General features: G+C 66.9%; 1 protein-coding gene across 2 annotated transcripts in view; it reads right to left on the bottom strand.

The window, feature by feature from the left end:
- The window catches only part of GRIA1 (glutamate ionotropic receptor AMPA type subunit 1), a 78,929-nt gene extending 53,800 nt beyond the window's left edge, over positions 1-25,129 (bottom strand). For both annotated transcript variants that reach the window (XM_056112250.1, XM_056112252.1), the window contains exons 1-2: positions 25,039-25,129; positions 23,229-23,366 (exon numbers count right to left, since the gene is read on the bottom strand). In XM_056112250.1, the coding sequence (XP_055968225.1) occupies positions 23,229-23,366; positions 25,039-25,117 (217 nt within the window). In that variant the 5' untranslated portion in view covers positions 25,118-25,129. The remainder of the gene's footprint in view (positions 1-23,228; positions 23,367-25,038) is intronic.
- Between the last annotated feature and the right edge of the window lie 1,004 nt (positions 25,130-26,133).

Below are 26,133 nucleotides of genomic sequence, written 5' to 3'. Positions count from 1 at the left end.
GCGGGATGTGTCCTGCACGGGAGGGTGTGTGCCTGTGTGTGTGTGTGCCTGTGTGTGTGTGTGCCTGTGTGCGCGCAGGCATGCATCTCCGTGTGCATCTGTGTATATGAGTGTGAGTGTGCACGTGTGTGCCTGTCTGTGTGTGCATGTGTGCGTATGGGTTTGCTCTGTGCGCACACACGTGCCTGTGTGTGTTTGCGTGTGCGTTCCCGGGGGCTCTGGGAGTCGGGGCCGGTGTGGGCGCCCACAGGTCAGCGAAGCCCTGAGCAGGTGAGGGCCGCCTCCTCGGTCACTCCTCAGAGCCTGGGGCTGGGTGGGATGAGCCGAGTCTCGACAGGGAGCTGCCGAAAGGAGCAATTCGCACCCGCACTTCTTCCACTTGACACTGTGCCCGCTCGGAGGCGCGACCCGACCTTTCACACCCGCGAAGGGGAGACAAAAACACAGACGCGCGGCGAGGTGTCCCGACAAGTCCGCACACCCTAAATGGGACAAGCATTTATAGACGCGGCGCGCCCCGACTCGAGAAGCCCGTGGGCTCGCGGCTCGCGGGGGAACCGGGGCACCCTTGCTCGGTGAGGCTGGCCCAGAAAAGGGAGCAGGAGCGGGACTGCGGACGGAGCGGCTCCCGCGGGGAGAGCGGGGCCACGGAGCGAGAGGCAAGTCCTGCGTGTGACACACGGGCGCACTCACACACACGGCATATGCACACATGGGCTCACGCAGGCCGGAATACTCACACACACGCAGGGACACTCATGCAGGCACACATGCTCATACGTGCCCCGATATGCACACACACACACACACTCAGGTACACTCACATACACACGCAGGTGCTCACACGTCCATGGATATGCACAAACACACTCAGGTACACTCACATACACACACGCAGGTGCTCACACGTCCATGGATATGCACACACACACACACTCAGGTATACTCACATACACACGCAGGTGCTCACATGTCCATGGATATGCACACACACACACTCAGGTACACTCACATACACACACGCAGGTGCTCACACGTCCATGGATATGCACACACACACACTCAGGTACACTCACATACACACGCAGGTGCTCACACGTCCATGGATATGCACACACACACACACTCAGGTACACTCACATACACACACGCAGGTGCTCACACGTCCATGGATATGCACACACACACACTCAGGTACACTCACATACACACGCAGGTGCTCACACGTCCATGGATATGCACACACACACACTCAGGTACACTCACATACACACACGCAGGTGCTCACACGTCCATGGATATGCACACACAGATCCACTCACATGCACACATATACACACATGCACTGATACATACAAGCAAGATTATTCCCCAATACAAACAGATACACTCGGACACACGTGTGCTCATGCGTACACACTCAGATACGCTCACACACAAACATACATGTGGTTAGGCACAGACAGACACACAGACACATCGGCACAGACTCCTATGCAGACACATGAATGCAAACGTGCACACATGCTCGCACACACACCTGCATGTACTCACAAAGCTGCATAGACACCAGCATGAATATGAACACATGCTTGTAGACACACACACACACACACACACACACACACACACCCCGCAGCCTTCGGAGGAGGTGTCAGGGCCCGGAGGCGGGGCGTGGGGGAAGCTGCTTCCCGGGTCTGTCCCAGACGCGTCACGCGTGCAAGGCGCAGTGTCGGCCGCCTACCCGCAGTCTCGGCCTTCCCTGTCCTGTGGGCTCAGCCCTGGGTTGCTCTGGCCTGGACCCTGGGCGGCCGCGGTCACCTCCAGGGACGCTCCCCCGGCCGGGCCTGGGGTCACCGCTGCCCCGTACAGCCTCGGGAATGGGGCGTCAAGGCAGGTCAGCTCCCCCGGGCTCTAGGGCCAGGAGGCGAGCATGGTCTGCCCACGATGGCTGGGCACTGTGTGGTCTGGTGGGTCTGCTGGCCGTGCCTGGCCCCTGCCGCCCCTGGCGCCCCACGGCTGTGACCGCATCCCCGAGTCCTCACCCCCAGGCCCACACGCCCGAATCTCACAGCTGCTTCTCCGGGACGATCCCAGACTCACTGACCGGCGTCCCCGCCCCAGAACCGACCTGGGCCCCACCACGCCCACACAAGGGGCAGACGGATGGACGGACCCGACTTGGTCTACGGGAGGGGTCGGGAGGCTGCCGGGTGGGGCTGCCAGGAAGTAACGATGGCTGCGCCTCGGGGGCATCTGGCGAGGGGTGGGGGGGAGAAGCATCCTCGCCCTGCCTGCCTGTGGGCGCGTCCTCAGTGTCCCTCCCCCAGGGTCACCCCAACTCAGGCGACACCCCAGACCTCTCAGGCCCCAACCCCCACCCCCAGGCCTCAGTCCCCGTGCCTCTGACCCGGCTGGGTTCCAAGGAGCACAGAGGCAGGAGTAGCCCTGAGCACTGCGGGAGGAGTCACGTGTCCTGCAGCTCTCCAAGTCCCCGTCCCTCCTCCACCACGCCCACTGCCTCCCGTTGGCCGGGCTCCTCCTGCCACTCGTGGTCCCATCCTGCAGCAAGGAGGGCGGGGGGGGGGGCGGCACCTGGGAGTGGCCACTGTCCCGGGAGGCTTGGAGGGCAGCAGAGGCCCTTGGGGGCTCACCCAACTCACCCCTGTCCTCTCGACTCGCCCCCACTCGCCCCTACTCACCCAACTCACCCCCACTCACCCCTGCCCTCCTGACTCACCCCCACTCACCCCTGCCCTCCCGACTCACCTCCACTCACCCCTGCTCACCCCACTCACCCTGACTCACCTCTGTGCTCCCGACTCACCCCCACTCACCCCTGCTCACCTGACTCACCCCCACTGACCCCTGCCCTCCCGACTCACCTCCATTCACCCCTGCTCACCCCACTCACCCTGACTCACCCCTGTGTGCCCAACTCACCCCCATTCACCCCTGCCCTCCCACTCACCTCCACTCACCCCTGCTCACCGACTCACCCCCACTCACCCCTGTTCACTCAACTCATCTCCACTCACCCCTGTCCTCCCAAATCACCTCCACTCACCCCTGCTCACCCCACTCACCCTGACTCACCCCTGCTCTTTCAACTCACCTCCACTTACCCTGCTCACCTGACTCATCCCCACTCATCCCCACTCACCCTATCACCCCCACTCACTGCTGCTCTCCTTACTCACTTCCACTCACCCCTGCTCACCTCTCACCTGACTCACCTCCCACTCACCCCTGCTCACCCTCTCTCCCCTGTTCACCCATGCTCAACCTGACTTACCCTCATTCACCCCCACACCCGACTCACCCCTACTCACCGCCACCCACCCCACTCACCTCACTCACCCCTGCTCAACCTGACTCACCCACACTCACCCCCACTCACCCCTGCTCCCCCTGACTCCCCCTGGCTAACTCCAGTTCACCCTGCTGGCTGTGCCTCAGTTCCCGCCCCACCCTGAGAGGGACTCTTCACCCCCCAGCCCTGCCCAATCCAGGTACTTGGAGGGGCACGTGGTGAGGCAGGTCTGGGAAGGGCTGGTGGCGACGTGGGGGCAGGGCTGTGGGGCAAGGCCCCTCCTCCAGGCTGAGCAAGATTGGGGCACTGACAGGGTGAGGCAGAGGCCCCCGGTGGGCGCGTGTGGGCGGGGCCCGTCCACCACAGAGCAGGGCTGGCGCTGCGTGCGGGGAGCTCGGTCCCAGGACACACGGTGCAGCCAGGACTCCGGCAGGACTCGCCTGCCTGGTGATGGGGGGTGGGGGGGGCGGCTCCCTGCTCCCGCTCTGGCCTGGGGTGGGGAGTCATCTGCGCCCGCTAACGAGGCCATAAATATTGATGCCTCCCCCGGCCCCCAGAGCGCCGGCGTTTGGCAACCGCTGATTAATAATAGATTAAACACTTCGGGTCGCCTGGGTCCGGGATCCGGGCAGGCGGGAGCAGGCGAGGACAGCTGTGGAGGGGGGACAGTGGTCAGGCCTGACTGCCGTGTCCCCACTGACCTCCCTGTGGGTGGGCTGGCCACGGGGCCTGGCCCGTGTTTGCCCAGCGGCCCTGGACAGGCCACCTAGCGCCCTGCAGGTGCGGGTGTCGGGGACGGGCCCTTCCCTGGAGCACATGGGATGCCTCAGTGGGGAGGAGCTAGAGGCGACTTCCTGAGGGCCAAACCGGGAGACTCAGCCCTCCTGGGAGAGTCCCGGCAGGGGACAGGCACAGCCGGGCGTGAAAGCGCCCACCGCCGCCCCCGGGGTGCCGGCCCCCTGAAGGAGCTTGTCTGGGGAGCCCAGTGCCCACTTCCTGGTCACCCTGGGACCTGCATGACTCCAGCCCGCCCGGGCCCCTCCTGACTACAGGGGCAACTCTTGCAGTATCTCAGATGCATGTTCCTGAGTCTCTGAAGACCCCGGGACCCTGACCCCTGCCCAGGCTGCGTGGGCATGAGCGCTCATTCTCCGTCACGCCTGGGGCCCACCGGCCAGCAGGCGTTCATGGCCACTGGCTGCGCATGAGCAAGGCAGGAAGGGTCCCTTGGTGCCGCAACACGGCGTGTGTGTGGCCGCCCAGGGCTGGACACGCAGAGGCTCTGCCTGCCCGCATAGTCGACCCGAGGATGGCCCGCAGCCCCCTTGTTCCTGAGTTCCCGCGAGCTAACGGGTCTCTCTCCGGTCCTTGCAGGCCGTGGGGAGCAGAGAGTGCCTGCCACGACCATGACCGCTGCCGAGGGACATGGGGACGCGGTGGGCAGCACCAGCCACGGTAAGGAGGGCGCGGCCCGTGCTGCTGTGCCGGTGCTGGTGACGGGCATGGTATTGGCGGTTCTAATGCTGGTATTGGCGATGGGGATGGTATTGGCGGTGCTGATGCTGGTATTGGCGATACCGACAACGCTGACACTTATGGTATCGGTGATGTTGGGGATATTGATGACGCCAATGGTGAGATTGGCGCGGCACTTACAGTGATAACAATGATGGTGATCCTGATGATGATGATGATCTGACAGTGAGGGTATTGAGGAGATTGCTGATATTGATCCTATTGATGGTGCTGAACCCGATGAGGGTATTGATGATTGCTGAGGATGGTATTGCCATGGGAGGGGAGGCAGGGGAGATTAGCAGGGACAAGTACTGCCCCTCCCCAGCCTGGTGGTCATTCCCAGGTGCCCCCGTCTGAGGCACAGGGGCCCCTGCTGACACTGGCCTTGCTGACCGTTAAACTTATTCTCGTATCAGGAGCAGCTTTGTAAGGATCTATCGCATAGTGATTCGATAAAACATTGTTAAAAAAAAAAACAGAAAACCTTGTTCTTGTAGACTAGACCCTGGCAGATGGACAGAGTCCTTTAGTTTATTTAGTTGCTGGAGGTGACAGTTGGCGCGGGGGGTCCGACTGCCTCCAAGGGCAGAGGAGGGTCGCCTGGCACTTCCCCTGAAGGGCCGTGTCTGAGAGTGAGGCAACAGCTTCGCCCCTGGGTCAGAGATAAAAGCCTTTTCCATTGCAAATGATGCCACTGGGTCACCCCCACGACCAACACACGAGCTCAAGCCCACGCACCGGGGAGACTCACTGGGGCCGGAAGGACTCGGAAATCCCCTTTGGCTGAGCCACTGGGGGCACGAAAGGGGAACAGACATGAGCACAGAGGCAGGGGCTGGAGGCGGCGGGTGCTGGCGGGAGCCCACGCCCTCCCCGGGGTAGGGGAGCTGCCCTGAGCCCAGAGCCAAATCCCAGCGATACCCGGAAGGGAGCGCCAGGCGGGCGACACACACCCACCTGCGTGTTAGCGCGTGTTACTCGCCAGTCCGGGCTCTGGTGCCGGACACCCTGGGGCCCACAGCCCCGCTGACATGCACCCCCACACCTCCTGCTGGTTCTTTGACCCGTGGGCCCTTCTGGGGCCCTGGGCCGGGTCCACCCCACAGCTCTGAGGATGGGCTGTCTCACGGCCACCGCAGATCCCGGGGGAGGGCAGAGCCCTGAGCCCCTGGGTCTGGCTCAGGCTCTGAGTAGCCCCCCAGGAGAGCGAGGCAGTGAGGGCAGGGCCGCCTCCTGGGTGGCTGTGGGCCCCGGGGCATGCCCAGGCCTCACCTGCCCCTCCACCCCGTGCCGGTCCCCTCCTGGCCCCATGCGATCGTCTAGCCAGCACTGGCCACCGGCCACCCCCCAATAGCCCATCCACCTACTGACTACGCTGCCCATCCGTCAGGCCGCTCTATCAGCTGACCCGAGTCTCCTGCCTGACTGCGGCCACCAGCTGTCCGTGCGTCCACCCATCTGCTGGTCATCTACCCGGCATCACCAGCCGCTGGCCATTAGCCATCGCCCAGCACTGGCCCCCTCCCCCCACCACCCACCCGCCCATCCGCCCACCCCCAGTAGTGCTCACTGAGAGGGGCAGCGAGTCAGACAGACGCCGGCGGACACTCCCCTTCCTCCCTCCCTTGCTGCCGGCCCAGCACCCAGGCCCCAGGAGAGACACGTGGGGTGTGAGGAAGGGGCAGCATGGAGGCCTGACCGGCTCTGCAGGCCCCTCGCTGCAGCCGGGCGAGGGTGGACAGGCATCGCGTGACCCCAGGGGGTCTCCCTCATAGCAGCCTCTCTGCCACCTGGGCTCTTCTCTCCCTCTCCTCCTCTCTCCTCCTCTCCATCCCTCTCCCCCCACCGTCTCTCCCCCTCCTCTCTCTCTCTCTCTCTCTCTCTCTGTCTCTCCCCCTCTGCCTCTTCGTCTCTGTCTCCGGCCTCCGAGGAGCGCTTGGCGTGCGCCGTGAGTGGCGGAGGAGGCCCAGGAGACCGTTCTGGGATTAATCGCGGCTCCTGGTGGTTTGCCGACCTGAGCCTGCAGCTCTAAATCAGCACAACCTCCTCATTTCACTGGGATTGGGGTGACCTCGCCCTGTGTTGGGGAGCGGGCTCAGGGCTGCCGGGTCTCCCTCCCGGGGCTGAGGCCGAGCTGGGCTCCACTCCGCGCCCTGGGGACCCTCCCCCATTCTCTGTGCGCCCCCTCCCCTCCCCCCGGGCACCGTGGCCAGCGCTGGAGAACGGGGCGGGGTCCCTGTCCCCTTCCCGCTCCGCCCCGGCCTCTGGTTCTGCTCCTCTGCCTCTGCCTCTCCCTCCCGGGAGCCGGTCGGTGCCCACGCAGGTGCCCCTTGCCACTGGCGGCCCGGGCTGCCCCGCACCCCTCCTGCTAGAGACACACACTCTTTGTCTCCTGAGAAGTCGTTGCTGCGGGACGAGGGACCATCCCCCCCCCCCCCCCCCAGCTGTCTGCTCTGATGGGCAACAACCGCACTGAGCCATCAGGCAAAGCCGGGCTCACTGTGGCCTCCACAGGACGGCCATGGCCACTCTCCCCCATGCCTCTGCCCGTACCCGCACTGTCCTGGGGCTCACGTCCGGCCTCATGCCCGTCCAGCTGCGTCAGCTGCCCACGTAGGTTTGCTCCGAGCTGGTGGGCGACTTTGGCCCTGCACCTCCCCCCCACCACAGCCGCTCACTGCACCCCAGCCGTCCACACAGTGGCCCCGTGTGGTCCCTCTGGCTCTGGTCTGGCTGGTTCCGGCATGTGCCCACGCTGCCCTCCCCAAGTGGGCTGTGCCATGGCCGGGCTGGAGCCTGGGGCCTTTGGGCACCCTGGGAGGAAGAAGGAGCCGGGGGCAGGGCCAGCGGCCAAGCAGGAGGGGGTCTGGGCACTTCAGACACGTCCTGGGACTCAGACACAGGAGGAAATACCTCTGAGAATGTCCCAGAAAGACGCAGGTGGGTGGGGAAGCCCCATGCCCCGACTTCCCCATACCCTGCAACCCCATGCCCCATGCCCACGCCCCATGCCACCTGCCTTGCCAGTGCTCCCCCTTGGGCCGTGCCAGGGGCCAGAGTGATGTGCCAAGGTGGTTCCGAGGGGCATCTGTGCGCCGTGTTCACCCGCGTGCCCTCCTGCCACACCCCTCGCCCCTGCACTTCCTGTCTGGGCCTAGAGACGGCCCCCACGGTGCCCAACTCAGCATCCCCTGGGCCAGAGGCTCAGCCGCACCCTGCAACTCCTTGGGCAGTGCGTGCAGGGGGTCAGGGCAGGGCCGGGTGGCCAGGGAGGACCCACAGGGCGAGCTCATGCCCCGGGCCACTGTGAAGAGACGGGAAGGTGCCCACTCTGGGGGCTGTTGGCCGGACCCCCAACCCCACACAAGTGGCCACGTCCATCCTGTCCAACGAGGCCACGTCCGGGCCCAGCTCCCCAGCGCGGCTGCCCACCCGGCGTCTGGGCCTGCCCTGCAGAGGCCCCGCGGCACGGCCCACCCGCACAGGTGGCCACACTGCCCACGGCCCTAAGGCCTCATCGATCAGCACGCAGTGGCCTGGAGGTGGTATTTATAGTATATCTGCTTAAAACAACACTTTCCCCAGGAGCCAGACGGTGGCGGGGAGGGGCCAGTTTGGGATGGAAGGTCCCTCTGGGCCCGGCCAGTTTGCTCCCATGAAGGGCACGGCAAGGGCAGATGTGCGGGCGGCCGCAGGCCTCTGATGCCCACTGCCTCCCTCTCCAAGGCCACGGCCCGGCCCTGCGCCTGCTCCCTCGCACGGCGTGGGCCGAGGCGCGTCTGTGCCCCCCACTCCCTCGAGACCTGGCCCGCGGGGAGGCCCAGGGACACAGCAGCTGCGGCCTGCTAGGAGCAGAGACACATGGGGACCCGCAAGGGGTCTCCGGGGCACCAGGCCTGCGCCCACCACAGTGTCCAGAGAAAGAGCAACAGCCAGTCACTGAGTCCTCAGCCCCTCAGGGAGTGAGCGGGGCTGCGCCCCCTGCCCCCGCCCGCCTGGCCGGACAGCGCACAATCTCACACACACTCACACTCACACACTCACACACACACTCACACACTCACAAATTCACATACTCCCACAGACACTCACATACTCACACACACCCACTCCAACTCACACACAGACACTCACACTCCCACACACTCCCACACACTCCCACTCTCCCACAGACACACACACGCTCACGCTCCCACACATACACTCACACACTCACACGTTCATGCGCACGTCCCTGCCCAGATTCATACCCACACTCACTCATGGCCGTCCACTTACTCCACACTCACACTCACACACTCTCGCCCCCTCACACTCACACGCGCACTCACGCCCACACTTCACATTCTCCCGCGGACACCCACACAGTCCTGCTCTCACGCCTTTGTTCACGCATTCACCCCCCCCCCCCACACCACACACTCACACTCATGCACTCACACTCATTCATTCAGGCACTCGCTGCTCCACACCATGCACATATGCACACACTCACACACTCACTTTTCTCGGCTGCCTCAGACCGGCCCGTGTGCGCACAGCCGCATGTGCTCACGTGCTTCCTCACGCCGAGCCTCTCCTGCACACACTCACCCAGGGGCTCGCACGCGCCCTCAGACCCCCACACACGCGCCCCCACCGTCACGTACTCACTCCCACCTGTGTGTCCAGGCGCCACGCCGCCTCCCCACCCGCACGCCCACTCAGCCTGCCTGTGCTCACTGCACACCCCGGCACCAGCACACGGACACGGCCCCCGAGCCCTGCACCACGCTCCCGCACGCCTCCCTCAAGCTCGGCCCTCACACGTGTTGGCCGGCAGCGAGCCGCGTGCCCCGTCCCCACGGGCCTCCTCGGGGGCCCCACTCCTCCCTCACTGCCCTCCTGGGCCTGCCACCGACCCTCTAGACCGTCTTCCTGGACCAAGGCAGGGACGAATCACACACCTGCCCAGCCGGCCACAGTCCTGCCAGCCAAGCTGTCACCCACCTCGTGCCTCTGAGCCACTCCCCGGCCCTGCGCTTCCTCGTTCCAACGTGCCCCAGAGCCTGCCTGGCCCGTGGGAAGGAGTTGGGAACACACACCTCTGGGAAGAGACAGGGCCTCATTGGCCAAGGGCGTGAGAGGCGCCGGCACGTGCTCACTCTCTCCTTCCCTCCCCCCTCCTTCCTCTCCCTTTCTCTCTCCCTCTCTCCCTGTGTCTCTGTCTCTCTCTCTCTCTCTGTCTCTCTCTCTCTCCCCGTGCTCCTGCAGGACTCCTTCCTTCCTATCTTTACTCCTTGAATCTCGTGTCCAGTTGCCACTTTCCATCGGTCGTGGACGCGTCTGGGGCTGCTGGACACAGTGCCCAGTGTGGAGGGGACTCGCTCCAGCCCCACTGTCTCCCTGACTCCCTATGAGCTCGGAGGGAGCTTCTGCGCGGGACGGGCCCCCGGGTGACGCACCATGAGGGCTGGTGTCCCAGTTCTGACGGTTGAGGCCGCGCCTCTGACACGGTCACAGACTCTGTCCCACCCGAAGCCAAACAGCGGCTACGGCTCGCCTCGGCCGGGCGTGCTCTGACCTCCCCGGGCCCCTCGTGTCATCAAGCCTGGCTCTGCTGTCGCTCTCTGCCCACGAGCACTGTTTCCTCTCTGCCCGTGACGAGCACCCGCGAGTCCCCAGCTGCTTCTCAGCTGCTGCGCCGGATCCCGGGCGTGTAATTCAGAGCAAGAAACCCAGACAGAGAAGGTTCTGGAGGGAGATGGTGGCTGTCACGGTCCCCGACTTTAAAGCTGTGGAGGGTGGTGAGAACTGGGACAGGGGGCGGGCACGGCTGGCTGGGATCGATCCCGACACCCCATATGGTCCCCCGGCCCCGGGGGACCCATTCCTGAGTGCAGAGCCGGGAGTCAGCCCTGAGCGTCCCCATGTGCTGCCCCCGAAGGCCGGGTGGAGTTTGCGCCTGACGTCTCTGGGCCCCTAGCTCGCCCTCCCCACTCCCCGTGTGTGCGTGCAAACACACACATGCACGCACATGCACGCACACGCATGCACACATGCATGTGAACATACATGCACATCCACATCCACACGCATGCACACATGCACACACGAATAAACACGCAGGCACATATACCTACACATGCACATACAAATGCACACACATGCACACTTATGCACATGCACACACATACGCACACTCACACACACGCACAGTCACTCCCGATCACGCAGGAGTAGGAGCCCTGAGCACAGCCCGGGAGACCACGTGGATCAGTGGGCAGGACCCCTCCCTTCTGGCCGTGGCCTGGGACGTGGAGCCTCCACACACGGCTCTTTCGGGTCCTGTGCTCAGTCTAATGCTGTGGCCAGGGCGTCCTCGCGCCCAGTGGCCGGCGCCCAGCCCGACACTGCAGAGACACAGCCGGGAGCCCCAGGCCCCTCCCGGAGCCCTGGAGTCGGGGAGTCTCACGGGGTCCCCGTCGGGCTCTGGGGTCTGCTGAGGGCCCGGGTCTCCCCCGGGCTCTGAAAAGCTGCTGGGCGCTAAGCCAGGAGAAAGGTGGGTCCCGTGGGGGGCAGCTGGGCGCAAGGCAGGCCACCTGGTCCTGTGTCACGGCCTCCCACGCCCACGGCCGCAGGCACAGGGACACGCCCACGAGGGCCAGCAGGGACGGCAGAGCAGGGTTGGGCACAGGCCCAGCCGCAGCCCTGGCCTGGCCCCGGGAACAGGAGCAGTGGGAAGCCACGGAGGAGCGCTGGCCGCCCCCGCAGACACACTCCAGACCGACCCCAATGCCCGTCGGTGCGAAGGGACAGGCAAACAGCCGCATTGCCCCGCGAGAAGGCGCAGGCCGCATACCCACACGCCTCGAACCAGGCCCCGCGGAGGGAGCATTCACAGCAGCGCCGGGAGCACCTCTGGAAGGCCCAGGAAGGCAGGGCAGGCCTGTGCTGGCCAGCTCGGGCTGGGGTACCTGCTGTCCACATGTCCGGGTGGACCCTCACAGTCACTCCCCAGAGCTCCTCCGCCCGGCACGTGGGCTACTGGACGCAGATTGTATCAGCGGCCAACTCACATGAGAGGTTGAGGCAGAGGCCAGAGACAGGATGGGGGGAGGCGCAGGCCTTGCACATGGCTGACCTGGGTTCCATCTCCTGCACCATGTAGGGTCCCCTGAGCTCCACCAAGAGGGGTCCCTGAGCAGAGCGCCAGGAGTCAGCTCTGAGCACGGATCCGGGAGTCAGCCCTGAGCACAGAGCCAGGAATCATCCCTGAGCACAGAGCCGGGAGTCATCCCTGAGCACGGAGCCAGGAGTCAGCCCTGAGCACAGAGCCGGGAGTCAGACCTGAGCTCCACCAGTATAGCCCCAAGTCTAAAACCAAACAAAGCTCAGGGCAGGGTGGTCCCTGCAGCTCCGTCCTGGTCCCCTCCAGGCCTCCTGGCCAGCGCCGTGGCTGTGGGGTCCAGCAACCCTCTCTCGCCGCCTTCCAGCTCATCCTAAACAGACCCTGCCTGCACCCTCGGGGTGGGAGGGCGGGGCGAGGGCTCCCAGCTGCCCGGCTCTGTCCCTGTGGGGACGGGGCGTCACTCCGCATCCCCCAGGCCAGACACCATCTAAATTCCCCGGAGTCGTTGCATCCCACCCGGGGCCCCAGCCGGACACTGTCCCTCCCACCCGGCACGCGGTGGCCGTCAGGAGGAATTGGAGACTTTCCCCGGTCACTTAGCGACTGGGCAGCTGCAGCCCCGCTCTCTTCGGTGGCGTGCCCCCGCCTCCACGGTTCCTTTCATCATCCTCTCGCCGTGGGCCGCGGCCCCCACCCCGCCAGCAAGGACATCCAGGCACTCAATTGCCGGATCTCGCCGGTGCTGGTGCTGCAGCTGTGTTTGCACGCGGGCAGCTCTGCCGGCACCGGCCCCTCCCCCACACCTGCGCCCGGCCTCACGCTGGGACCCGGAAGGAACAAAGAGAGTCAGGGATGGGCACCCCGCAGGCCAGGCACAGCCCAGAAACCCGGGGAGAGGGTCTGGGCGGCCCACTCGGGTGCAGGACGCAGGCGGGGACCACGTCATTCCCGATACCCTGGGGTGCCCCACCCCGAGCAGCCTCACGGTGGTGGACGCAGGCGACGGGGGTGGCCTGGCTCCGTGGGGCTGGGACATGTGTCTTCGCTTGTCTGCCTCTCGGCCCGAGCCTGCCCGCCTTCCACCCCTCTGAGCTCCCGGGACCCTGTGGGTGGGCTCAGGGCCTCCTCCTGCCTCTGTACCCAGAGCTCACTCCCGGCGGGCATGGGGGTCGGCTGCATGAAGGCCAACGCTGTCCCTGGTGACCTGGGCCCTGGGCTCTGGGCCGGTTCTGACGGGCTTTTGTCGCCTCTATGGGCTCGGTGGCGAGCAAGTTCCTGCCCTCATGAAGGTCAGCGGGGGACACTCCCCTCGTCTGCTCCAGGCAGCGCAGAAGCCCCCAGACCCACCGTAAATCTCCCCAGGAGTCCGGGCTGACCCAAGCAGCCATGCACCCCTGCAGACTCTCAGCTGGGGCCTAGAAACGGGTGCAAATCTGCCGGGCACTGTGGGCAGAGCGTGCGGTCACGGACGCGCTTGTCCACGGAGAGTGACCGTTGAGGGACTAGCCAGGGTCTGGCTTATTGGTCCCTGCGGCCAAGTGAGGCTGTGAACAGGGCCAGAGTGACCCCCACGGCACACACCTCCCCTGGGCGTCGTCTGGAGACTCATCAAACAGAACTGAAACTAGCTTTCAGATCCCACAAGCAGGTGGGGCAGCCAAAGAGCCCCCCAGGCCGGGAGCAGAGGCCCAGGCCCACCCCACCACGCACGGCCTCAGAGTGGGCCAGGAGCGAGCCCTGAGCACTGAGAATGGAGCGTATCGAGGGCCACCAGCCATGCCCCCGACAGTAAAAATAGGATGAAGCCCGTGACAGCGCGTGTCTGTCCTCTGGCCATGTGCCGGGAAGGTCCCCCCCAGCCTATGTCCCCTGACAGGCCGCTGTCAGATGGCTCAGGACACGCATGTAGCACAGCATGGCCAGCCTGGATGGGGGCCTACCGGGACCCCTCCTGGGCACTGGGGGTGAAAGCAGCTGCCCGGGCAGGTCCCCACCTGGACCGATGATAACCCGTCGAACCCCAGCCTGTGTGTGGACGCAGCCGCCATGACCCATGGCGTGGACCGTATCCTCCACGCTGCCAGACGACTCCTCCCTCTAGTCCCGTGGCCCACGGAGCCTGGTCCCCTCTGGGTGGCCTCAGCCCCTCCCGCCGCGCTCCCCAGACTGGCTGCCCGTGAGCCCTGCTGTGCGATGCCCAGGCCGCCTGGCCACCCTCAGCCCCCAGCCTGCCTCCCTGGAACCTGCTGGCTCTGGCATTCTCCTGGCCTCGGTCCTGACGTGGCCCTGACCCTCTGCTCTGCGTGTCCTCCCGGCCTGGCCGGAGGCCCTGGGCTCTAGGACCGGTGCCCCCGCCCCCGCCAGCCTCCCCCACTCAGGTTCTCACCCATCCTCGGGGCCCGGGTGCTGGATGATCCGGCACCGCCGGCATCTGGGTCCTGTCCCACCGCCCGCCCAGATGGTCTCGGCTCTTAGCAAACACCCGTGTCGGTGCGAGCGCGTGGCTCCGTCCCTCCTGCCAGCCTCGAGCTCCCTGCACCGTGACCGGCTGCCCTCTGGGGTCCACTCAGAGAGGCGCTCTCCTCGACCTGCAGCCTCGACCTTGCCACCCCCACATCCCTGGCCTGGCCGCCCTCATTTCCTTGGGCCCCCGCTGCACCCCCGCCGTCCCGCGGGCAGCCCGGCCCCCTTCCCTCTGGCCCTCAGCTCGGGGCTTGTCTTTACTCGTCTCCTGGCATCCTGGGGGCCCTGCCACGCTGCGCCCGTGACTGTCTCGTCCCTGCAGACACAGGCAACCCCCGGCCCCGTACTAGCTCCTGCCGCCTGGCCTGCGCGGCGAGTGCTGGCCTTTCTCCCCTGCGTCACCTAATTGGGATTCTTCTGTGGCGGGAGCAGTTATCAGCCGGTCTCTTAGCAACTCGGGAGCCGACGACGACGGTGGCAGTGGGGGCTGGCGGCAGATGCCCGCGTGTTTGCTGCCGGGCAGGTACCTGTGGAACGCGGGCTCGAGGCTGGCTGGCTCTCGCCTCTCCCGGAGAGGAAGCTGAAGAGGAAGCTGAGGGTCGGAAGTGCCCCCGCCGGCCCCCCGCCTCGCCCGGGCCCGGAGAGCCGAGCGCTCTCCACTCTCCTGGGTGACGTCAGCACTGTGACACATCCCGGCTGCTCTTGCTCCTCAAAGCAGAGGGGCACCAGCGTTTCATTCCCTCCCTGAAAACTCCGTTTCTTCACACGGAGCCGGGGTTCGTTTCAGGAAGGGGAAGAAACCGAGAGGCCAGGGGAGTCTCCCCGTGGGTGCCGCGTGCCCTGGCCGCAGCCACTCCAGATTCCAGCCACTGACTCGCGCATCCTCCCCGGCCGCTCCCACCCTGCCACTGTCAGACCATGCCACCGACCAGCCCCCACCATCAGGGACCACCACTGTCATCGACCACCATCCTACACCACCACCATCACCGTCTGCCATAATCACCGACACCACCGTCACCCCATTACCGTTGTCGACCACAGCCTCGCCGTTAACTCCAACACGTTCCCCCCATCCCTGTCGCCATGGCGAGGCCAGGCCCTGGCTCCCCGCCGTCCCAGTTACTGGTCCCTCCACAGCGGTACGGCGAACCCGGAGGCCAGCAGGGGTGGCCAAGGCTGGGCCAAGACCTTGCGTGTGGTGCTGGGCTGGGATCTCATCGGGAGGGAAAAGCTGGCCTGGCCACTGGTGCGGCTCCCAGGGGCTGCCTGAGGGCCGGCCGGGTGGGGGGATGGGGTGGAGGCAGGCGTGGGGGGGGGGACTGTGCAGAGCAGGGAGTGCGGGCTGGGCTGGGTCCACCCAGGGACAGCCACAGACCAGCTAGGGTGAGGGAAGGCTGCATTGGGGCATGCAGGGCCTCCAGGTCAGACGGGGTGGTGAGGAACGGGGTTACAGCCGGGCCGGGCAGACGCCGCGACCACCTGACAGCCTCACTCCCGAGGGTCCCTGCACCTGGTCGGGCCCAAAGGCAACGCCGTACCTGGCCCCCAGCACGTGCAAGAACTAAGTTTGCTTCTGCCCCTGCCCCCCACCCCGTGCCCCTGGATGGGCCCAGCTGGGCAGGTCATCGTCTCTGGGGGTCCCCAAAGGCTCTGGAGAGTGGGCTGGTCCTGGAGCGGGTTGGGCAGGCGGCCTGGGGAGTCCTGGCCTGCCCCCTCCCAGGACCCTCTTTCCTGCTGACTCGCCTCAGCCCCTGCCCCGCCTACCAGCCCTTCAGAGACCCCGTGCAGGAGGCCAGCGGGCGATGGGCTCAGCTGGGCACTGCAAGTGGGCACTGAGGCTGGCTTCCGCCTTGGCAGCCCGGCAGCCCAGGCGGGTGGAGCTGTGCGTCCCTCTAGCTGCCGGGAGTTCCCGCCTGCCAGATCACGGGAGCCGCGGGCCGGACATGGGAGGCAATTTATCCCTGGGAAGCACCTTCGACCCCAGAGACGGCAGCGACTGGGCAGAGCTGCGGGGGTGGGCACAGTGCCAGCATCTCCACATGCAGCCGGCAGGAGCTGGGGGCACAGACCCCCGCCAGCCCATGGCCCTCAGTCCTCCCCAGGATGGGGGCCGGTATAGGCCCCCCCCACTCTGGACCTGAGGCAGAGTCAGCCCCAAGCAGTCCAGCTCTGGCGCCTCTTTGGAGCCAGTGAATAGACTCTGACCCGCCCTGGGGGCCGCTCAGGGCTGGCAGGGACCCCCCACGGCTCCCCAGTAGGTGGGGGCTGCCGCAGGGGCTTTGGGGAATCCTCCGTGGAGGGACGGGGTGGGGGGATCAGAACAGGCGTGGGTGATGTGTGGGGCCTTGCCGGGCCTGGGACCACGGGCAGAGGGGGACAGTGAGGGGCCCGGGACTAGCCCAAGGGGCTGGACACGCAGGGGGAAGTCTAGGGACGAGGGTCTGTGACCGGCCAGGGACACCCCGGGGGCTGGGCCAGTGACCGTCCACCTCCCTCGACCTGCCAGCTCGCCCACATGCACAGACACACAGACACATGTGCACACACGCATAGCCCCCCGCACACATGCATGCACACAGACACACACGTGCGCACACACGCTGCCCCCTATGCACACATGCATGCCTGCCCACACACTCTCGGCACACAGACACAGCGAGACACAAGCGCGCACACCCACACACACCCTGTGCCGTGGGCCTTGCCAAGCCCGTCTGGGCCGGCTCCAGGCGGATTGTTCTGGGAGCCACAGAGGGGCCGGGGGAGCCGGCGGGCGCCACAGCCGGCCATGCCACGCAGCCCGGTGCCCGCATCGTCTGGCAGGACCGGGGTCCGGGCCCTGCAGAGCCGGAGCAGACGTGGTCGTCTGCCGGGACGCAGCTCTGCGCCTTCCAGAACCTGCCCCCAAGACGCCCGTTCCCTGCACCCGCAGGCCCTAGGGAGTTCGAGCCGGCAGGCGCCCCTGTGCCCAGTCCCTGCCCGCGGCCTGGCCCCGACCACCTTCACTCTCCGGGGCTCCCCGTGCACCTGGGGCTGGACAGGCCCGAGTTCAAGTCCCGCCCCCACTTCCTGAGGGGGGCCTGGGTGTTTCAGGGCCTCCACGGGCTGGGGGGAGGGTCAGCAGACTGACTGCTCCTGGCCCAAGCCTGGAGGCTGGGAACAGCGGTAGCCATTGCCCAAGCGCCCGCTGCTGGCCCCCAGAGCCCCCTGGGCACCCTGGGGCATGTCCGGCCTGATGCTGGCGCTGGCGGGCGACTGGAGTCCCACAGGCCTTCCTGGGCCCCTGCGGAGGGACAGGAGTTGCCCGAGGGGTGCTGGCCTGGGGCTACTGAGCCGTGTGGGCCATGCTCATGGTAGGACAATCAGGAGAGAGTGTGCCCCCTCCCCCAGGGCCGCGCCCCTGTGTCCACATGCGCTCTGTGTCCTGCCCACAGCCGCCCGGTACTGCCGCTGCGTCCCCGGCACCCAGTGCTGCCTCCTTGCTGAAGCCCAGACATGCCCGATCCCGGGCACCATAACAGCAATGGGAGATGCATCCACGGCACATGGGACGGCATGTGGCCACCATGAGACAGTCAGGGACCGCGTTGGGGGACGGCTGGAAGCAGGGACAGGCGGCCACTGACACGCTGGGCCAGAGCTGCCCCTTCCTTCCCACAGGCTCCGAGATGCGGTGTGGCCGGCCGGGCAGGCGGCCTCAGTGGACAGAGGGAAGGGGCAGCCCTCCCCCACCCCTCCTGCCCCCGTCATGCCCACCCACCCGCTCCCGCAGGAGCTGGGGGTCTGGGGCAGAGCAGCGGGCAGTGGGCAGCGGGAGGCAGGACACAGCAGCGGGCGGGCACCGGGAGCGTGGCCGCCAACAGGAAGCGGGCAGACTTCCCGTGGAACCTCAGAGAGGGAGGTCGGACGCGGGCCGGACACCGAGCCTTCCGGCTGGGCCGCCCACGGAGGAGAGGGGAGCAGCGTGTCCTCAGATGGACTGTCCCCGCCAGCCCCTCCAGCACAGCCCGGTGGCTCCAGAGCCCGCGGCCAAGTGTAGCCTGCAGGACGGGGTGGTCAAGGCTGCTCCCGACTCCATTTGCGTCTGAGTTCATTTTCCAGAAGGTTCCGCTGGATCGCTCCCTTGCCCTGCGGTAACCCCCGAGCCCAGGCAGGTTGGGCAGCCTCGTGCCAGGAGGCCCTGTGGGTGCCTGGAATGGGGACAAGCCCACCCAGGCAGCGCTGGTGGCCGGCCGTGTGTGGGACCGTGGTCCAGGCGCTCCCTTGACCCATCTTGCCCTCAGTTCGCGCCAGCCTGACCCACAGTCATAGAAGCTATGAGGCAGGGAGGGGCATTGAGGGGCGGGTGCGACCCTGAGCCCTGACGGGGCTGGACAGCGGCCTTCCCGCTGGCCACCTGGCGGGCAGTTGGGCATGTGTGGGAAGCAGGGTACCCGAGTTCCCATCTGAGGTCGTGGACAGAGGATGGTGGCCAGTCCCACTGGCCCCTCACCAGACCTCCAGAGCCGCTCGCTGCCCACCGCCCTGCCGCGCCGGTCAGCGTGGCCCCCGCCACCGTCTCCGTGGACTGGCTCCGGCTCCCCGCCTGCCTCGAGTGCGCGCTCACCGCTGCTCTCATGTGCCCACGTGGGTGCCACACGTCCGGTCCCTTGGGTGCTGCACCCACAATCCCGTCTCTGGGCACCTTCTCATCCTGTCCAGAAAGTTCCATGCTGCCCGCCCTAGCAGGAGCCCGCGTGGCCCCACACAGAAGTCCAGCGGGACCCCTCCCTCGGCCGTCCTGCACACCCCATGGGCAGCGCGGAGGCAGGGCCCGGCTGACCCCAGCCACACGCAATCAGGCTGCATTTGTGCCAACAGAGAAGTTGCTTGCGCCCGCCTGGCCTGCCGAGGCCCCCAGGGTCTTCCGTAAGTGCCAGCACTGCCCAGTGGGGTCCCCAAAGCCGGGAGCAGGTCTCTCCCCAACGGGGGCCGCGGGGGGCCGCAGGGGGGCAGGAAAGGGCTGTTGGTGGTGCTGTGAACGGAGGACCCCCTGCCACGCATGCTCCCCTACAGTTTGGGCAGGACTCGGCGCTGGTCCAAAACGCCCCTCACACAGACCGACGGGTGTGAGCGCGCACGTGGTGACGGGGCCTGGAGTCCCCCCAGTCCCCCCGGAAACCCGCCTCATCGCCGGCACACAGGAAGTGGCCACGTCCACCAAGGCGACCCCCATCCCCGCACCCCCGGGAAGCTCTGCCTTCACGAAAGGCGACAGCTTCGATAAACCAAGGCACAGATGCCCAATGGGTTCTTCGGAAGCAATTAGGGATGAATGCGTAATATTCCAAGGAGCATATGTGCGCCTCAGCTGAGAAGTCATGGCAGCAGACATTAATATAAATCTGTTCTTAATTTTTAAGTTGACATTTCGGGGGAAAGACGGGAAGTTTCTCCCCGGTGCTGTGATGACAGGCACGTCGCTTGGTTGGGCGCCTAGCAAGGGGCGTCCGGGACGCTGAGGATCCCGCGGCCCTCGGGGCTCCGCCGAGCGAGCGACCGGCCGACGTAGCCCACTCGCCCCAGCCCTGCCGGATCCCTGCAGGCACCTCGGGGACCTCGGCCTCTCCCGGGCCCGGCGCGGGCACAGGAATCACCAGAGAAGGGGGGGCAGCTTTCTGGTACCCTCAGCCCACAGAGCCCACGGAAGGAGCCAGGCACACACCTGTGCGCACACGCACACCAAGGCATGCAGCCCACAGACACTCTATCACATGCATGCACCCGCACACTCCACACACATTCCGTGTACATACCCTGTGTACACACGTGTGTGCATCCACACATACACATGTACAACCCATGCACGCAAGTGCATATATGCACGTGCATACACTCACGCACGTGTGCACAGCCCATGTACATATTCCCACCTCCATGTACACACGTGAACATTGTCATAGCACCCCCATGCACACACTCATGCCCGTGTATGTACATGCGCACACGTGACTCATGACTCACACCCGGGTACAGACGCACACGCATGTCCACACACATGAACACACATGTACAGCCCACACACACCCGTGTGAACGCCTGTGTACACACCCATGTGCACACTTGCACACACCTGAGCACACATACACACTCACACAAACCCATGTGCACACTCCAGAGAGTGCCGCAGCCCCTCGGCCCCGCGCCCAGGCGTCCACGGCCCCCACTGGCCCCTTCTGAGTTGGAGGCCGGCAGGAAGGGGCAGAGGCTCCCGTGGGCCTGGGAGAAAACGGAACCCGGACACAGAAGCTCTCAGCTGACGTCCCAGCGGCGCCAAAGACCAGGCCACACCACAGGGCCTTGGCGCCTGCTCCCTGCCAGGCTGTGTCCCCGGAAGCATCTAGAACAGCCGTCCCGTTCCACTCACCAGAGTTACCCGCCGTGCCCCCCAAAAGCCCGCTCCCCCAAGTAGCCCGCGGGGGGCCCAGGGCGGCTCTCTGCTCGCCCATAGCTCAGTACCCAGAGCACATGCCGCCCCGGACGGGCTGGCCCCTTCAGCATCGCGCCCTCTCCAGCCCGGGGTCCAGGCCATCCCTGCTGCCTCCTCATCCTAGAGTGCTCCCCTGCAGTCTGACACATGAGACAGTGCTCCCTCCTCGTCCCAGGGTGCTCCCCCTGCTCTCTGACAGTGCTCCCTCATTGTCCCAGGGTGCTCCCGCTGCTCTCTGACAGTGCTCCCTCATTGTCCCAGGGTGCTCCCCCGGCCCCCAGGGCGCGCCCTATCCCCGAGTCAGCCCATGCTCTGCCTTTCTCTACCCCCTGAGCGGCCCGTGGCCTCGTCTCCTGCACCCACTTGGTGCCCCTGGCCGCTGCCCAGCGGACGTTCTGCGGAGCCGTGGGAGGGGGGAGTTTGGCGGGAACCGTCGTGGTGGGGAGGGGCACAGAGCGGTGGAGCGTGACCCACGGCCATAGCGGCAGTGCCTGGAACTGGTGAACGAACAGTGAAGAAATGAATGAGTCAACAGATGAATGAGTGAACAAATGAATGCAATAACAAACAATGGAACGGACGACTGCGATGGATAATGGATGAATGAATGAATGGGGTCATGAATGGGTGAGCCAGCACACGGAAGAAGGAATGAATGAAAGGAGAGGAGAGGCAGTGAGCAGCGCGAATGAGTTAATGCCTGAGGACCCAGCCCACGCGGGTCCAGCCCAGCAGGGCAGCGCGGCCGCAGGCCCACCCCCACAGCCCGCGGCCCGGCCCGGCCCGGCCCAGCCCGGTGTGGACGCGTCAAGCCTGACCCGGGTCTGGAGGCGCCGTAATCCCGCCAGGGAGCCCGAGACTTTCCCGGGATTAAAGAGTCAGTGTGATCTGGCCGGCCCGCCTGCCCGCCCGCCCGCGGCCACCCTGGACGGCTCCTGCCCGCTCCGGCCTCCCGCCGGCCGCCTCCACCCTGCAACGGGCAGGCCAGCCCTCTGCGAATAGGCAAGCGAGCGAGGTTGGACAGGAAGGGCCACAGGCAGCTGTGCCCGGCCACAGGCCACCCCGGCACCAGGAGAGACCAAGCCCAGCCCCAGGGCAGGTGCCGGGTGACCCTGAGGAGCCAGAAAGGAAGCAGAGGCCACCCAGGGCTTATCCTGCTGCCCCCCGCACCCTGCCCACCCCTTCTGCGGGAGTGGTTCCTGCTGCCCCACTGGGTGGACAGTGCCACAAGGGCCCTCCCAGCAGGGAAAGTGCAGGGATTTGGGCTCGGGGTGAGTGACCGCAGGCCGGCCCCGGAGGCGGCCTGGCGTCTGCCCTTGTGGCGGGTCCCCCCGAGCCTGCCAGACCCTTGCCCTGCTCCCTACCCAGCAGGCAGGGCGAGCTGACACTCCATGGGGCCGTGGGCTGAGTGTTCTCTCACCTCCCGGGCTGCCGGAGACGGGAATGGGCACCCGCATCCTGCCCCAGAGCCGGGAGTCCCTCTGACCTCGGGGTTCTCGGCCGGGAGCCGGGGTTCGGCCCAGCTCCAACCCCCCCATGCCGCCACGGCACAGCCCAAGGGCCTGTCAGGAGCCGCGTCTGCTCAGCCCCTCTCCCGGCCTCTCACTGACCCTGACCGTCAGAGCCAGGCACGGGGGCACTGTTGAACCTGCCCACACCGGCCGCTAGCCTCCCTGAGTCGCGGAGGGAAGGGTCCCGACCGTCCCACGTCCCCGCTCCCGCCCAGAGCAACCGAAGGGCCGCGGGCTGAGCTCTGAGCCTGCGTCCACTCAACAGGGCCCTTGCAGGCCAGGCCAGGCCTTCCCAAGGCAGCGAGGGGCCAAGCCATCCCCCAGCGTGCCGGAGCCCCTGTACAGAGCCCCCACCTCACGGCTGGGTGCCCCTGACAGCTGCTGGGTCCCCCAGACAAACCAAGCAGATTCCCAGAGGGGGCCTGGGCACTGGGGGCTGTGGGGGGGGTTAACCCACCGGCTCTGATGGGCAGGGGATGGGGGGCTCCTTCCCCGCTCGGCCTGAGCCCACAGAGGCAGCGGGGGGCTGGGCTCTGCTCCAGTCTTGGGGGGCTGCGAGGGAGGGACCCTCCCCCCACCGCCAGCACCCTCAGGCACCCTTGCCGTCCCCGAGCTCGGGTTTCCTCTCAGCACCCTCCCACCCGACACGCCTGGTGCCCACCAGCTGCCTGGCCGCGTGCTCGTCCCGTCCACATTCTCACAAAGCCAATGGGCATCTCCGGGCCGGACAGGGAAAAGCCACCGAAACCCCCTACCCACACTGTCCGCGTCTCGGAGCTGTCCGGGTGAGGCCCCCCGGCACGACGCCCACCCGCACGCCTGGCCCGCGGCTCCACTCACATCTGTAGGTCATCTCGAAGCTGTCGCTGATGTTCACGATGTCGATCTGGGGGAGCAGCTTGGGGGGCTCGGAGAGCTGCGAGAGGGCGAATCTGAAGGCCGCATGCTCCTGGGACTGCTGGCTGGGGAACAGCCCCCCTGCGAGAGAGCGCCGTGAGCCGGGCCCGCCCGCCGCCCACACTCACCCGACAGGGCCAGCAGCCCCAGACCCTGTCCCTTCTGCTGACCACACCAGGCAGGACCAGAGGCCCCGGGCCCGTCCCCTGTGCTGACCACTGTCCCTGCAGGCCCTGACCCCCGACACGTGGCTGTGTGAGGTGGGCAGCGTCCCTGCCCGCACGCGGGGCTGCGTCCTTGGGGGCTGGCTGGGGTCAGCTTCTCCTTGCGAGCCGGGCCGGGCCGGACCCCGCCTGGAACCTCCGTTGCAGTAAGGGGCCGGCCGGGCCTCTGGGCCCCTGGGAGACCCCAGCCCCTCGTGCGTCTCGGCCGTGCTCCTGGCACGGCCGTGTCCGGCCCCTGCGTCCACCACCCGGCTCCGGGCAGGAGTGACCGTTATGTAAGGGTTCGCCTGGGGAACCCGACCCGGCCTGGGCCGCAGGACCCGGGGCTTTGGTGCCTCTCCAGACGCCCGGGCAGGGACACTGCCCCCAGGGGCCTCGGGAACCGACAACAGCTCCGGCCCTGGGTCAAGACTCGCGGGCAGCCAGTCCCTAGCAGTCCATGAGCGAGGGGCCCTTTCCTCATCCGAGGCACCAAGTGTGTCTGCTGGGGGCCGTGACTCGGCCGTGTACACCCACAGCGTGGCACTCGTGGGAGACAGACCGGCGGGTCGGGCGGCCAGGCAGGGGACACACAGAGCACTGACCGGACACCCTGGTCCCTGCTCCCCGTGAGGACACCAGCCCGGGGGCAGCCTGACAGTCTTGGGCTGGGGAGAGTCTTCCTGCATGAGGCACGCGCACACACGCGTGCACACACGCGTGCACACGCATGCACGCATGGACACAGCACCTAGTGTGTGCACACCCGCTCCAGGAGGTCCTAACAGGTGTCAGGAGACAAGTTTCTCCAGGGCTCTTCTCAGCCCCCGGGAGCTGGGGGAGCCGGGCTGGAGCACGTGGCGACCGCCCCCCCAGCCCCCAGGCTGCCTGCTGGAGCTTCGTCTGCTCACAAGGAGGGCGGGCGGGCGGGGGACCACTGGGGGTGGGCAGAGCGGGAGCTGGGGGGGTCCCCGGGCCCGCGCCTCCTCATCCCACAGCTGCAGCTCCACGGCCTTGCAGCCTGTCCCTCCCTGGCCCGTGGCCACAGGAGGCAGCGTGTGTGCATGTGTGTGTGTGTGTGTGCGCGCGTGCGTGTCTGTGTGTATGAGAAGCCCTCGGAGCCAGGAGCCGGGGCAGGCGCAGGACCCCGTGGGCACCAGGCAGAGACCCCAGACCAGGCCCGATGTGTGGGGGTCGGGGTGCAGAGCCGGCGAGGGGGAGCCACCTGTGTGTCCAGCCCCGCGCTCAGCACACCCGGGGACGGACTTGGCCCCGCCGCCCTCCCCTCCGGCCTCACCCGAGAGTCTCCCCGGCAGCGAGCGTGGCCGCCCGTGTCACAGGTCCCTGCCTTGCGTGTGGGTGCGCGTGCGTGTGCGTGTGTGCGTGTGTGTGTGTGTGTGTGAGAGAGAGAGAGAGAGAGAGGGAGCGAGAGCCCTCCGGTGCTCCGCGCCTCCGCCCGCTTGGGGGGCGCCCCCTCCCCACGCGCCCCTGCACAGCCCCCGTGGGTGGGGGTGGGGAGCCCGGCGCAGACCCGTCCCGGAGCCACTCACCGATCTGGATGTTGTTGGGGAAATTGGCCCCCACCACGGCGCCCAGCAAGCCCGTGCAGAAGGCCAGCAGGCACTGCATGTTCCCGCTGGCATCGGCGAGCGCGGAGCCGGGCGCAGCGGCCGTCCCTGCCCGTCCGTCCTGCCTCCTTCCTCTTCCTCGCTCGCCTGCAGCCTCCCGGGGCTGGCGGTGGCAGAGCCGGCAGACACAGAGACACAGGCGGGCGCCCTCCTCCGAGCTGGGCGGGCGGCGGGCGGCGCTTCCCTCGCCCCTCCCCGCACCCCACTCACACAGGCTGCCGCTCCCGCGTGCGTGCAGGGGCGGGGCGGGCCGAGCTCCCCGCCTTCCCCCGGGCGCTCCCCGGCGGCCTGGGGGTCCCCGCCACCGCCCGGTGCCCCCCCCCCCGCCCCCGGCTCCATCTAGGCCACCAGGAATCACGGCCGAGTGGGCGCGTGTGCAGCGCTGGCCCAATTATCCCTACAACTGATTTCTCTGGGGGACCCGGGCTCGCGCGCCCGGAACTTAAAGGGAAAGAAAGGTAACTGGGGGCGGGGGGGGGGACCGGCTGTGAGCGAGACCCTGTGCCCAGGCAGCCCCCTGCCCGGCAGGGCTGCTGCTGGGGGCAGGTTCCCCTCAAACCTGTGCCCTGCTCCCACCCGCTGGGACAGGGCGTCCCCCCCTCGACTCCTGAGCAGGTGACACTCCCCCTCCTGGACACACACGGGGACCCAAGACCGGGACCCACCCAGGACACATACCCAGGACACACTGTGGCCGGCCCCCCACACCCCAGCCTCCAGCCCTCGGACGCCCAGCCCTCGATACTCCAACCCCCAGCCCCCGATACCCTGATACCTCGACACCCCGACCCCAACCCCGGGCACTGCAGGGGTGCAGGGCCTGGGAGAGCCTGAGCTTCTCCGAGTCCCACAGCCGAGGACGCGCTCACCCCTCGGAGGCTGCAGCGGAATCGGTCCCGAGAAGTTGGGGAGCAGGGCAGGGATCCCTGGGGAGTTGGGGCTGTCGGGGCTGTCACGGGGCAGAGAGCAGGGGCCAGGCCCTGCAGTCACTCGGCTGCCCACAGGGGTGCTCCCCCA

This window comes from Sorex fumeus, unplaced genomic scaffold (assembly GCF_029834395.1).
Source record: "Sorex fumeus unplaced genomic scaffold, SorFum_2.1 ptg000017l, whole genome shotgun sequence".
Lineage (NCBI taxonomy): Eukaryota > Metazoa > Chordata > Mammalia > Eulipotyphla > Soricidae > Sorex > Sorex fumeus.
Note: the sequence above shows the minus strand (reverse complement) of the source record. Positions and strands in the feature narration are given on the sequence as shown.